The sequence below is a fragment of the Danio rerio genome, chromosome 4 (assembly GCF_052040795.2).
Source record: "Danio rerio strain M-AB ecotype USA chromosome 4, GRCz13ab, whole genome shotgun sequence".
NCBI classification, from domain to species: domain Eukaryota; kingdom Metazoa; phylum Chordata; class Actinopteri; order Cypriniformes; family Danionidae; genus Danio; species Danio rerio.
The window spans coordinates 16531475-16545274 of NC_141024.2; the positions used below are offsets into that span (position 1 = coordinate 16531475).

Sequence of the window (13800 nt, forward strand, 5' to 3'; positions counted from 1 at the left end):
AATATTGAAACAAGTGAAGTGTGAGTAAATAGTGAGTACATTTTAATCTTTGAGTAAACTGTTCCTTTAAGGCCTGTGGCTGTGTGAACATTTCAATAATTAAAATTTTAAAACATCCGGCCACAGTTTTTGCAACTTTAATAAAGCTTAAATAATATACAACGGAGACTATGCAGTGTTGATTATTCAATATCTGTACCTGAATAAATACATGAAAACTATAATTCACTTTTATTTTTACTGTGTTTTATTTTATCTATGCTTGTAATTTATTTGTTATATATTATTCGAAATTCACTCCTCTACAGAATCCCCCCCCCCCCCCCCCAATCAATCCAAATAAACCTGTTAAATCATCATGGTGAAATAATATTCATACGCAATATGTATCACAGAAATACAAAATATGGTAATGTCAGATTATTCCAATATCACACAGCCCTAATTTAAGTATATAGAAATTTGTTAAACAAATTTCCCGGACTTTTCCAAAACTTTGACCTTTTCTGTTTTCCCAAAACGTTTCCATGCGTGGAAAATGCCTTCTCAAAATAATATAGTATTATATTGTATATATATATATATATATATATATATATATATATATATATATATATACTGTATATATTGTATGTATATGATCACACTAATTGAGCCCTTCAGGCTTGTTTTAAACCTCCAGGTTAGTGTGTTGAAGCAGGGTTGGAACTGAAATATGTAGGGCTGCGCCCCTCCAAGAACTGAGTTTGACAGCGTTTCCTGCCACAGCGGAATGAACCGCCAATTTATTCAGCATATGCTTTAGCAGTAGATGCCCTTCCAGCCTTCCAATGTCTTAAAATAGACAGATACATTTAGCTTTGTGGTTTTTTTTTGTCACTGCACCACATCAACCACAACATTTTGGTAAATTACTTCAAATAAACTAGCAAGTTTAAGATATAAATATATATATATATATATATATATATATATATATATATATATATATATATATATATATATATATATATATATATATATATATATATATATAAAATGTGTTTTAATTGTGTGTTCTATTTCTAAAGTACAAAAAGAAACAACATTTTTATAGCAATCGAGACTTTTACGCAGACTTTTAATTTGAAGCGTGGAGCGCCATCTTCACCTCCGCCAGCTCACAACGTACGTCACACTAGTTGACGTGGAGGAAAAGAGCGTGAATGACTGTCTGATCATTTCGCTTACTGCTCTCAAACATTCCGCAAAATGATCAAGAAATTCGACAAGAAGGACGAGGAGTCTGGTAAGATCTTTATTAAATACATCCTGCCACATTATACAGGAAGCTTACTATGAATAACTGCGTATTGCAGTGGCCGAAAGGGAAATCGGCTGCTTTGCTAAGGAAGAGCTTCTGCAGGCCACATCACAACATCTGTAACGTTAACTAAACTATAACACTGAAGATTTATGTGCATGCTTCAGATATATATTCAAATCTGAATTTGATGGCTGATTAGCCAGTGGTTGCTCTGTGCCTTTGCAATGTCATGTAATTTGACTATTTCATTTACACGAAAGAAGCTAATGGATTAGCAATTGCTGTTTTCGTTTGTATTCATCATTTTATTTTTGTGTCAGTGGAAAAGGTTGTACACATGTTTAGTGGTTATTCATCACGAGCTCTCCATTTTTTTTATCTTATAGAGAAATTACTAATAAAATTGGATAAATGGATGAAAACATGCCATGTATAGAAGCTATTCTGTCCTGTCACAACAAACTTTAACTGTTTGATCAAGGCACTTGATCAGATTAGTAATATTCATAGCTCAGATTCAAGTCTGCTAGTATTTTACCTTACATTTAGGGTTAAAATTTTAGATAAGTGACTAATGTTGATGTTTATTCCTGAACACAATAGATTATATATTATATTCCATGCTTTTATTTACTGTTTTTCCACAAAGAAATTACGTCTTATCTTATGATTTATGATTGATTTATTATGTAATCCAAGTTTAAATATATATATATATATATATATATATATATATATATATATATATATATATATATATATATGTTTAAATAATATTTATAGTAGCTGAATGAATGCACTAACCTTTAGCTGATTAACATCTGTATTGTGATGTGTTTAGGAAGTGGCTCAAACCCCTTTCAGCATTTGGAGAAGAGCGCTGTACTACAGGAGGTGAGTTTAATACCGCTGGATATTAAAATGACATGAATGTCTCTTTAGTGTTGTATTTTAAAACGCTTTATATGGTTGTTTCAAAGGCTCGGATCTTTAATGAGACGCCTATAAATCCAAGAAGATGTCTGCATATCCTGACCAAGATCATTTACCTGCTCAACCAGGTATCTGGGCACATATTTTGAATTGATTATTACAATTTCTATATCCTTCTATGTGGACTGATGCATTACTAAGCTGTTTTATTTTTCAGGGTGAGCATTTTGGAACCACAGAAGCCACTGAAGCTTTCTTTGCCATGACAAGGCTGTTCCAGTCTAATGATGTAAGAAATTGACGTTCATTTAGTTTTTTTTTTTTTTTTTTTTTTTTGTTAAGTGATGTTAAATCGAACCTTTTATTTATTTATTTTTATTATTATTAATTATTAAAAAATAAATAAATGGATATCATTTAATGTAATTATTTTTAACATTGAATTATATACACTAATTTTAACCCTGAACTAATGCAATGAATGTATTAAGCTACATTAATATTTAACTATATTAAATGTAGTTCAAAAATCACTCGCATTATTGAGGCTGTTGGTTTTCGAATTGGTCATTAATCAAACATGCTAGCACAGTTTGATCAATAAAAATTGTGTATGTGTGTGTATTTATGTACACCGACCAGGGTTGTTTTCATAAACTAAAGCTATGAAGAACATTGAAATTGAATATAATCTAAATAAAATATTACAAAATAAAAGCATAAAACTGACAAAAATAACAATCGTTATCAAAGAAGTTAACCTAAAATAACTTTGTCTAAGGACTGTAATTACTATGTTTTTATCTGGGGAAAAACAAAACTACAATTAAAATTAAATTAATAAAAAATGAGTAGTTTTTAAATATTTATATAAATAATTTTATTAATTAAATAATTCAATTATTTGTTGTTCAGTTTATTGCAGATATTTAAATGCAAATAATGTTCGTTTCCAGCCACAATATTAAATAGTTTTTTATTATTTCATTTTCATTTTTTAGTTTTGTTACTTAAGTCATCATTTCTTGTTAATTTCCAAGTCATAATTTCTTGCATTGCATTCTTAGCAAACCCTGAGAAGAATGTGCTACCTGACCATAAAGGAGATGGCCAACATCTCAGAGGATGTGATCATTGTTACAAGCAGGTGAGAAGCTCCGGTTGCCATGGCAGCATTTTTAATATTATTTGCAATATACTTTTTATAATGCATGTAGCTTAAAAATACATTATTAAATGAAGAACGGAAATCATTGGACACGCCACATATATTACCTTTAAGAAAAGCGCTGATGAATGTTTTGTTTGCGTCTCAGCTTGACAAAGGACATGACTGGCAAAGAGGACGTTTATAGAGGACCAGCAATCAGAGCTCTCTGCAGGATCACTGATGTGAGTCTCAGCTGCTTGAAAACTCATTTAATTGGCTCTCAGGGAGACATAAAGTACATTAAAACTAAAGGAACTCATATAAATGATCTTTTCTGTTTATGGATTAACTGTTCTTCTTCCAACCGTTCCGTCAGACCACAATGTTGCAGGCTATTGAACGATACATGAAACAGGCCATTGTGGACAAAGTGCCCAGCGTCTCCAGCTCTGCTTTGGTTTCATCACTAGTAAGATCACAATCTAATGTATTATCAACATCCTTATTACGTTGTCAGAAAAGTAAACCAAAGGAGCTAGCAAACATATTAATGAGATGAAATAAAAAGTATGACTATGATATTGACAACCATCCTCTTTTTTTTTTTTTTTTTTTGTATGTGTTTTGGTTTGGTTTATTTACGCAATTTATAAGACAATATTTGTTTTGTATCGTTCAGCTTTTATGTTAATGCTCTGTATTTGATATCATCTGCATATTTTGCAATTAAGAAAACCAATAAAAAGTTTAAATCATAAAAAAACACAAATGATTGGTTAGTTCTGAATGATATATATATATATATATATATATATATATATATATATATATATATATATATATATATATATATATATATATATATATATAATAAATAAATAAATAATATAGCTCTGTATTTTTTTCTTTAGCATATGGTGAAGATGAGCTTTGATGTTGTAAAACGCTGGGTCAATGAAGCGCAGGAGGCGGCATCGAGTGATAACATTATGGTGCAGGTTAGCAAGTTGTTTGCATTTGTGTTATGATTTAACGGTGTGTCTGTTTCTAATATAGTGGGATCTGTTTCTTCACAGTATCATGCTCTGGGTCTTTTGTACCACCTGAGGAAGAATGATCGTCTCGCTGTGACCAAGATGCTTAATAAATTCACCAAATCTGGTCTGAAGTCTCCGTTTGCATACTGCATGATGATTCGCATTGCCAGTAAACTGCTGGAGGAGACGGAGGGAGGGTATGTTTGTATTTAATGTTCATTTAAAGAGTTTACCTAAAAATTAATTTATGCAATCCATGGTTTACTCATTCCAAATTTGTTTCAGTTTCTTCTGTTGAATGTAAAAGACGATATACTGAAAACTTGACTTGTATGGTATTTTTTTTGTTCCTACTATTGATTTCTATGGCTGCTTTTTTCATATTGAATTTTTTAAAATATTTTTTTTATTAAAGATTTTCAAATAGTACAAACAACAAAGACAAACTAACAAACAATTCCCATGCGCTGCAAATTAAATAAACATTTACAAATGTAAATTTTAAAAAAGAAAAATAATAATTAAACAATTAAACATAATGAAAACAAAACAGAAGAAGCTTAAACTCTTTTAAAATAAAAATTTCAGAGTTTTATGTAGAAAGGATCGGAGAGGTTCCCAAAGTCTCTTGAATTTGTCCTGTTTGTGGTTGAGGTCTTAAGTTAATTTTTCCAAAGGAAGAAAGACTGACAACTGAGAAATCCACATGGAAATAGTAGGAATTTGAGAAGTAGACCATTTTAGTAATGTAATACTAAAATGTAATATAATACTAAAAAGTAATAATTAATATTTATTTTGTCCAAGTCGTTGAATGTCATAAGATCTTTTTAAAATATATTTAAAAATTATTATTGTTATTATTTTAAAAAATTATTTATTTTTTGCCATTTAAAATGTTACTTTCCGTTTATTAAAATGTCTTTATTTTTCACGTTTTGCCTAATGATATGGCTTGTCTATTTTTTCCGTGCCATTTTATTCCTTTCACGTTTGTCAACTGGCAATAAAATATATTAAACATTAAAACAAGCAGAAGAAGTTTAGCTAAAAATAAATGGAAGTGAATAACAGGAAGTCTTTTGAGACATTTTATTTTACAATGGCCATGTCGCTCTTAAAAAAAAAATAAGGTGGATGGATAAGTCATGGAAATTCAGCTTTTTAAGTCAGTGAAAATCAGGGAATTTGACATTTTCTTTAGACTGAGAATCCTGTAAATGCAAACTCATTCATGAACATGATATCCCTTTTAATGTTATTACTTTCATGCAGCTGCTTGTAATAAATCCTGATACTGATATATAAATATGTTGCTTTAACAGGCATGACAGCCCACTGTTTGACTTCATTGAGAGCTGCCTGAGGAATAAACATGAGATGGTTGTTTATGAAGCAGCCTCTGCCATCGTCCACATGCCCAACTGTACTGCCCGTGAGCTGGCTCCTGCTGTATCTGGTTAGTCCCGCTTATTATTTCTCCCTTGTTTTTTGATTTCTAGCTAACACAGAGGACAAATTTTACATGATGTTGGAATTAAGAAATTTGATGTTGATCGTTCCGACAGTTCTCCAGCTGTTCTGCAGCTCTCCCAAAGCAGCACTCCGATATGCAGCAGTGCGGACTCTTAATAAGGTCAGTTATTTGTGTTTTTGAATGAAATGTAATTTGTAGCTATCTGAAGTGTTGCATAGTTCCACATGGAGACACCAGAGCACACTCTTTTTTTTGTTAATGTTGAAAGTCAAACCTAGTAGCTTTCAAATAGTGCAAAAACATATATGATCAAAATACAGATTTTAATTAATATGGGTCTTTAATAATTAAATAGTGTATGAATAGACTCTCTGACATTTTGAGACATGTAGGTCTTTTTTTAAGATGAGAAGACACTCTTTGGTTTTTAAAACATACTTTTTTTTTAATTCAGTTGCATCAAATGTAATGCCATCTGTGTTGGCATTTTAAAGAACATTGTCATTCCAGGAGGTTTTAAATTTGTGGGTATAAAAAAAAACAAAAGCCATATTTTAATGTTGTTTTTAGACGTATTATGGTTTTGATTTTCCCATAATAAACCCCCGTCCCTCTTGAAATGTAATTTATATTTTTAATATAATTATAAAAAGCCTCAAATGTAGTACAAAGTTAAAATACATCGTAAACATTGTAATTTTTTTACATATGTGGTGTTTTATATATTTTTAAATCAAGAGTTTTAACTATTTTTTTAATTTAATATATCAAGTGTTATTAAATGGTAATAACCCTTTAATAAATGTAAAAATGGTAAATGATTACCTGTTGTTGACATAGGTGGCGATGAAGCACCCGTCAGCAGTGACCGCATGCAACCTGGACCTGGAGAATCTGATCACTGACTCCAACCGCAGCATCGCCACCCTGGCCATCACCACCCTGCTGAAGACCGGCAGCGAGAGCAGTGTAGACCGCCTCATGAAGCAGATCTCCTCCTTCGTCTCCGAGATCTCAGATGAGTTCAAGGTGATCTCATCACTAAATTTGAAATTGCACAGTAACCTTAATGCACAATCCCTAAATGAGTCCACTAATAGTCAAAAAAATGAAGACAGAGTGAATTTAAATACTGTGAGTAGGTTATAAACGGACTGATTTGAATTTTGATGGACGCTATCATCTATAAACTAAATTATATCTGTGTGATTTTACCCTGTATATTGGACAAACTACAGAAAAATTCACTTATTTCATGGTGTGTTTGTTTTCTAGGTGGTTGTGGTCCAGGCCATCAGTGCTCTGTGCCAGAAGTATCCGAGAAAGCACAGCGTAATGATGAACTTTCTCTCAAACATGCTGCGAGACGATGTAAGTTCATTTAAGGACGTTTGTTCCTGTGGTTTCTTTTGCCGAATCACACGATCAGATTTACACTGATACCCTTTAATGCCTGCTTTACTCATGACCAGTGCTGCGTTGACTTGGAATTTAAACTGACATTGCTGTAAAACGATGTAAGACAAATATACAAGGGGGGCTAATAATTCAGACTTCAGCTGTATTCATCTATATTGACCTGGTCAAAAAGTTGTTGATAAATAAATATTAGTCATTTCATAGATTGATTTGTGTTTGCATATGCAGGGTGGCTTCGAGTACAAGAGGGCCATTGTAGACTGCATCATCAGCATCATCGAGGAAAACCCGGAGAGTAAAGAAACCGGTCTGGCCCACCTGTGCGAGTTCATCGAGGACTGCGAGCACACCGTCCTGGCCACTAAAATTCTCCACTTGCTGGGGAAAGAGGGTCCTCGTACCCCTACACCCTCCAAATACATCCGCTTCATCTTCAACCGTGTGGTGCTGGAGAGCGAAGCGGTTCGGGCCGGTCAGTGGTCTCACATGAGCTTTTACCTCTTTGTAATGAGCTTAAGATTTTTATTACAATACAGTCATATTTTTTTTTTTTGAGGGCTGTACACGTGTCTCAATAATGGATTAGATTTTTAACAAGCCTGATAATCTATATTTAGTCTGCTTCCAGCAACTGAGCAACATTTAGGCATTCTTTTGCTCTGACTCTCCTCTCACGTTTTTCTTTTCAAAGCTGCTGTTAGCGCCTTGGCCAAGTTTGGGGCTCAAAACGATGACCTGCTGCCAAGCGTCTTGGTCCTGATGCAGAGGTAGGACATATCATTATATTGGTCTGTTTGTACTAATTTGTATGTTTAAGTAAGGAATTAGTGCAGAAGATAATTCTTTATGATTGGCTTAAACAATGCGAAGCTAAAATAAAGTAGGATTTCAATAGTTGTTTATTTCATGCTTTGCATATTTATTTAATGATTAAAAATAGTCAAATAATGGAACTAAAGACGTCTAAATTTAGTTCATTGCACTAAAAATAAATAAATGTATTTCATATTAGCATTGTCACATATAAATATCCTGAAATAAGTCACAATTGGAAATTGTAATAAGGGTAATAACAATAAATCTACCAAAATATAAATAATATTGCCTGTTATATTTTAATACTATATTATTATTACTATAAATCCAAAGAAATATGAAATATTGTCAGAGATGATGTGCAATATAATAATAATAATACCAGAAATTATAATAATAAACGTGTACAAATATTGTCATAATGATATAAATAATAATAATGCTGTGTTTGACAGGTGTATGATGGACAGTGATGATGAAGTGAGAGATAGAGCCACATTCTACATGAACGTCCTTCAGCAGAAGCAGAAGGCCCTGAATGCTGCTTACATCTTCAATGGTGAGTGCTTGTGCTTGAATTCATTTTTCATTGAAAAGCAAATTTCCAGTTGCAGTGGTGTATATGATGTTATATTTGATCTGCTTTAGCTTATGTGAGAGTTACACATGTATTATTTGAACTCAAAGACGTCATGGTTGAACAATAAGGTAAAAAAATGTAGTATTTGTTTTAAAATCACACAGTAATGTAAAGAGTCTGTAAATAAATTGTGTTTGTTTGAATGGTTTTTAATATATTTGTTTTATTCTGAATAGTTTTTGCCTTGAAGCTGACATGCGATTAAATAATCTTACCGTTAAATGATTGTTTGATTGGCAGGTCTGTCTGTATCAGTTCTCGGACTGGAGAAATCCCTCCACCAGTACACTCTGGAGCCCTCCGAGAAGCCATTTGACATGAAGACAGTTCCCTTGGCTACTGCGCCCATTACTGAACACAAAACAGGTGTGAACACGACCTGAGCTTCACCCAGGCTAGTTATAGTAGATATCCACACTGTTTTTGAACCAGAGGCTAATGACATAATCCATTAAAGAATGCTTTCAAAATTGTGTAAACTCAAAAACACTTTTTTTTTTTTTTTTTTTTTTTTTTTTGTTTATGCTCCAACATTGTTTGGCTTCTGATTTGAATGCTAATCTCCCTTTGTTTTTACCCTTGCTTGAGGTCAATCACAAACGTGCTCAATTTTTTTTCTCTTCAGAAATTGCTCCTGTGGCAACAAGCAAACTACCCGAAAAGCTTGCGCCTTCACGCCAAGACATTTACCAAGGTAAGACGATTAGCTAGCTATTTAACCACGATGCATGTGGCACCATCTGAAATGGACCGTGCAACATTTCAACTGGTGCTTCTGATCTCTTAGAGCAACTTTCAGCCATCCCAGAATTCCAGGGCCTGGGTCCCCTGTTCAAGTCTTCCGAGCCGGTGCAGTTAACAGAAGCAGAGACGGAGTATGTGGTGCGCTGCATCAAACATACTTTCGCGAATCACATGATCTTTCAGTTCGACTGCACCAACACGCTGAACGACCAGCTGCTGCAGAAGGTTCTGGTCCAGATGGAACCATCGGAGTCATACGAAGTGCTCCATTACGTACCTGCAGCCAATCTTCCCTACAGCCAGCCCGGCTCCTGCTACAGCCTCGTCCGGTTACCGGAGGATGACCCCACCGCAGGTCAGACATGAGCAGATTGCAATGCTAATCCATGTTCGCACAGGCATGCGCTTTAGCATTGCATTGAACTACTTTTCTGTTATTATTTTTATCTTGTACAAGACTCCGTGTTCTACAGGGTAATATTCTGGAATATTATGCAATTTTAAAATGTCTATTCCTGACCTTTTTTTTTTTTTTGTTTACATCATAAAATATCAGACACTTGGTCACCTTGAATTTTGTTTACATTCATTAACTTTTATTTTAATTTTAACAGGGTGTCCGTAAGGTCTTACAGTATTAAAAGTTGATCATTTAAAGAAATTGAAGGCCCTTAAGATATTAAGGAGTGTTAAATGCTATTTTACTTGATATTTAATTTTGTATTTTGATTTTTAAATGTAAAGTTGTATTCTAAAGTTTGTTTGGATTTAATCTGTGAATATTTGGGATGCGGTGTAGTTTATGATATCAATAATATCCGGCTAGATTTGACTGCTTTGTTTATTGCAGTAACCAATGCAACACCACTAAAGTTCTATAGGCGCCACCTGCAGGATTAGCATTTATATTCATTTAATGTTTTAAATATTAGTTTAGGATTAGTTTCTTTGTCAGTTTAGTAAATATACAATGTTTTAAAGTGTATGAAAAGAGTCTTAAAGTGTTAATTGAAGTTCGCTCTCTAATTTCTGTATGCCATATCATGTTTTTTTTTATCACATTGTTTTACCTATTATAGTTAGGCCCTATTCAAGCACTATTTTGTTCCTTTCCTGCTTGTCAATTGGCAGTCACTTGTTTCTTTCTTGTTACTCCTAATTTATTTTCAAAATTTAAATCTACAAAATGTACTTTTTTTTTTTTTTTTGGTTGGTATTTTTAGTCTTTTTTTTTTTCTATTTAAAAAAATTAATAAATAAAAAATATCTATTTTGTATTGGTATGCAAAAATTTACCTTAATTTAATCTTTGAATATTGAGATGTTGTAGTTTTTCGAAAATCGACAATCCTGCTAGATTTGTCATCACGCTGCTTTGTTTACTGCAGTCACCAGGAAAACACAGTTATTCCTGCTGTTCCTCAAGCGCCATCTGCTGGATTAGCATTTTTATATAGTATATTAATAATGTTTTAGTTAAGGATTAGTTTATTACAATCAGTATTTAATATATGTATGTTTATTATAATTTTTGCAAAGTACGATATCAGCGACGAGGTCTTATTTATTATATTTTGTGCCGATTCACTGCATTATAAATGACTTGATCATCCCAGTTTATCTTAATTAATGAAATCTTTCCAAATAGTACCATTTAAGTCATCTGGTGGATACTTATATTCATATTGCAACAAATATCGCAGCAAAACAATGTCCGATGCAATGTCCGATTTGCTGTCCTGGTTTAAAAGTCTAATTTCTCTTAATGAATTTTTCCATTTTTGTTGTTTGCTTTCATTTTAGTCTCTTGCACATTCAGCTGTACAATGAAATATCTGGTGCGGGATTGTGATCCTAACACAGGAGAGCCTGATGATGACGGTTACGATGATGAATATGTGGTATGTAAAAAGTCAGTTAATTATAACAAATGTCAACACTATCAGTAGCCATTCCTTTGCTCAATGTCATCTGTTTCCTTAAGCTGGAAGATTTAGAGGTGACGGTCGCCGACCACATACAGAAAGTGCTCAAACCGAACTTCGCTGCAGCATGGGACGAGGTCGGAGACGAGTGTGAGAAGGAAGAGACGTTTGCTCTGGCCACAGTCAGAACTCTAGATGGCAAGTGGAATTGGAATCATATTGATGTCCTCTCAATTGTTACATTTGACTATATGGGGCAGGGGATGTAGATTGTGAAATAATGCCCTCTTGATTGTGTTTGTCCTCACAGAGGCAGTAAATAACATCGTCAGCTTCTTGGGCATGCAGCCTTGTGAGCGTTCAGACAAAGTTCCGGAAAACAAGAACTCGCATGTTCTCTTCCTAGCAGGTATGCACTTATTTCATCACTCAATTTTTTTAGAAATGCGCATTTGATATTTAGGTAGTTGAAAATAGGTAGTATCTTTTCTTTTTGTTTAACGTAACAGTATTTTTGAAGAAACAATTGTTATATTTATGTACTTTAAAGTCTTATTTTGAGAAAATATAAGGGGTCACTAAGGGTGCTTTCACACCTGTGAATCAATTCAGTTGTTCCAAAACAGAGATTACAATTGTTACATTGTTGCTCTTTGCTCTTGGAGCGGTTCGCTTTCACATTGCAAAGTTTCTAATCGAACCAAAAGAGCTAAAACAAGTCACAAGCGAGTAAACTCTCCTCACATTGGTCAGAGTGTCATGGTTTTTTTTGCAGCGGCCCGCTCAGCTGTCAGGAGAGGTGGTGGTTTGGTGGTGATTGACAAGGTGCGCACGCGCGACGTGTGTGAGGATAGATGCGGTGGGGAAGGGTGAGAAGGGTGCGCGACGATGCCTATTTGAGGACCGGGAGGGAGACGCGAAATTACCGGGAGATCATCACTCGTTTGCGGTTAAAAGTACCCTAAAAATGTCCTATTGTGGGACAGCAAAAATTTATATTGTACAAATAGCTAGATCATTCATAATAAGATCTAAATAGGATGTGCGGCCAGCCAGAAGTGCGGTATGCACATTAATATAGCAGCATTTCTTAATGACATTGTATAACAATAATTAATGTTTTTACAGTACTGTTACTGTTGGGTTTAGGGTTGGGGTAGGCGTTAAAAAATACAATTTATTGGGTAATTTAATAGATGACATAAATAATACTTGGTACAACTACTGTTTTTACAGTGCTCTGCCAGTTGGGTTGGGGTTAGATGTTAAATAAATACAATAAATGGAAAATCTAATAAATAATACAATTCTCGTTAACTTCCGACCACAACCATTTCCGATCTAGCAACAACCATCATTCGTCTAGTGCTATTTATTTTATATTATTTCCTCGGTGATTTGAACATTTTTAATAAAAAGGGGTTGTCACACCAAAGGAAAACAAAACTCACCAATTTTATAGTGATTCCAAAAATATATTAAATATGTAAAAACAAATACTGCGACTGCAGATTCATGTCACGGGGTTCACACAAGCTTGAGTCACATGATCTTGAATGGGATCCTTCAACTAATTAATATTTTGATAGTGTCACACCAACAGGACATGGTTTTCAGTGACAAAATCTATCAATTTCACATGTTTTAAAAATATATGGATGGAAAAAAAATGACAAATGGCGAGTTTACTAAAAATAACCCCTTGTAATATTAGGTCTAAGGTAGTTATTAATGATTTTACAATATTCTTTTAATTTATACGAGCTGTGGTTTATTGAACTATGCTTAAGGCAATCGTACCATAGGATTTTGGTTTCTTTGAGAAGGAATATTTCACTATTTACTGCATTTTAAACGTTGACAGTATTAATGAAATTCATTTTCATCAAGAAAATGCAATGCCACATCAACAACCCATTTTCTTCCCCATTTTTAACCTGCCTGATGAGATTGTTTTCTTTTCTGCAGGTGTGTTTCGAGGAGGTCATGATGTGTTGGTGAGGGCTCGTTTGGCTCTGGCTGATGGCGTCACTATACAGGTGACTGTCAGGAGCACAGATGACAACGTGGTGGACGTCATCCTAGCATCTGTGGGCTAAACAAGCGATGTTATGATGCCAATCAGTCTCAGTCATTGTCCTTTTATATATGTATCTACATAGAAGCTCTATAATATTTCTCATCACCATCCTCTGAGACATCCTGTTTCTGCATTAAATCTCTTTCGGAGATGTTTCTAAATTATGTTGTGCCACTTTAATTCAAGAGATCTTATGATAATTCCCTCTTTGGCATTTGATGGCAGTACTTTTCATTTATCAATAATAAAAACAGCCCCAAAGAGTACCAAACT

At 33.7% G+C, this 13800-nt stretch overlaps 1 protein-coding gene across 1 annotated transcript; it reads left to right on the plus strand.

Annotated features, from left to right (window-relative positions):
• The first annotated feature begins 1216 nt into the window (after window positions 1-1216).
• On the plus strand, window positions 1217-13798 carry copg2 (COPI coat complex subunit gamma 2). Its single transcript, NM_130994.1, is given in 23 exon segments — window positions 1217-1288; window positions 2148-2200; window positions 2287-2367; window positions 2457-2528; window positions 3307-3386; window positions 3556-3631; window positions 3766-3858; window positions 4301-4387; window positions 4466-4623; window positions 5752-5885; window positions 5995-6062; window positions 6744-6932; window positions 7179-7274; window positions 7551-7794; window positions 8014-8089; window positions 8594-8697; window positions 9019-9144; window positions 9404-9472; window positions 9566-9877; window positions 11326-11423; window positions 11507-11645; window positions 11758-11856; window positions 13416-13798. Coding segments are annotated over 23 exon segments (2622 nt in total). The 5' UTR covers window positions 1217-1251; the 3' UTR covers window positions 13547-13798.
• Window positions 13799-13800: the final 2 nt, after the last annotated feature.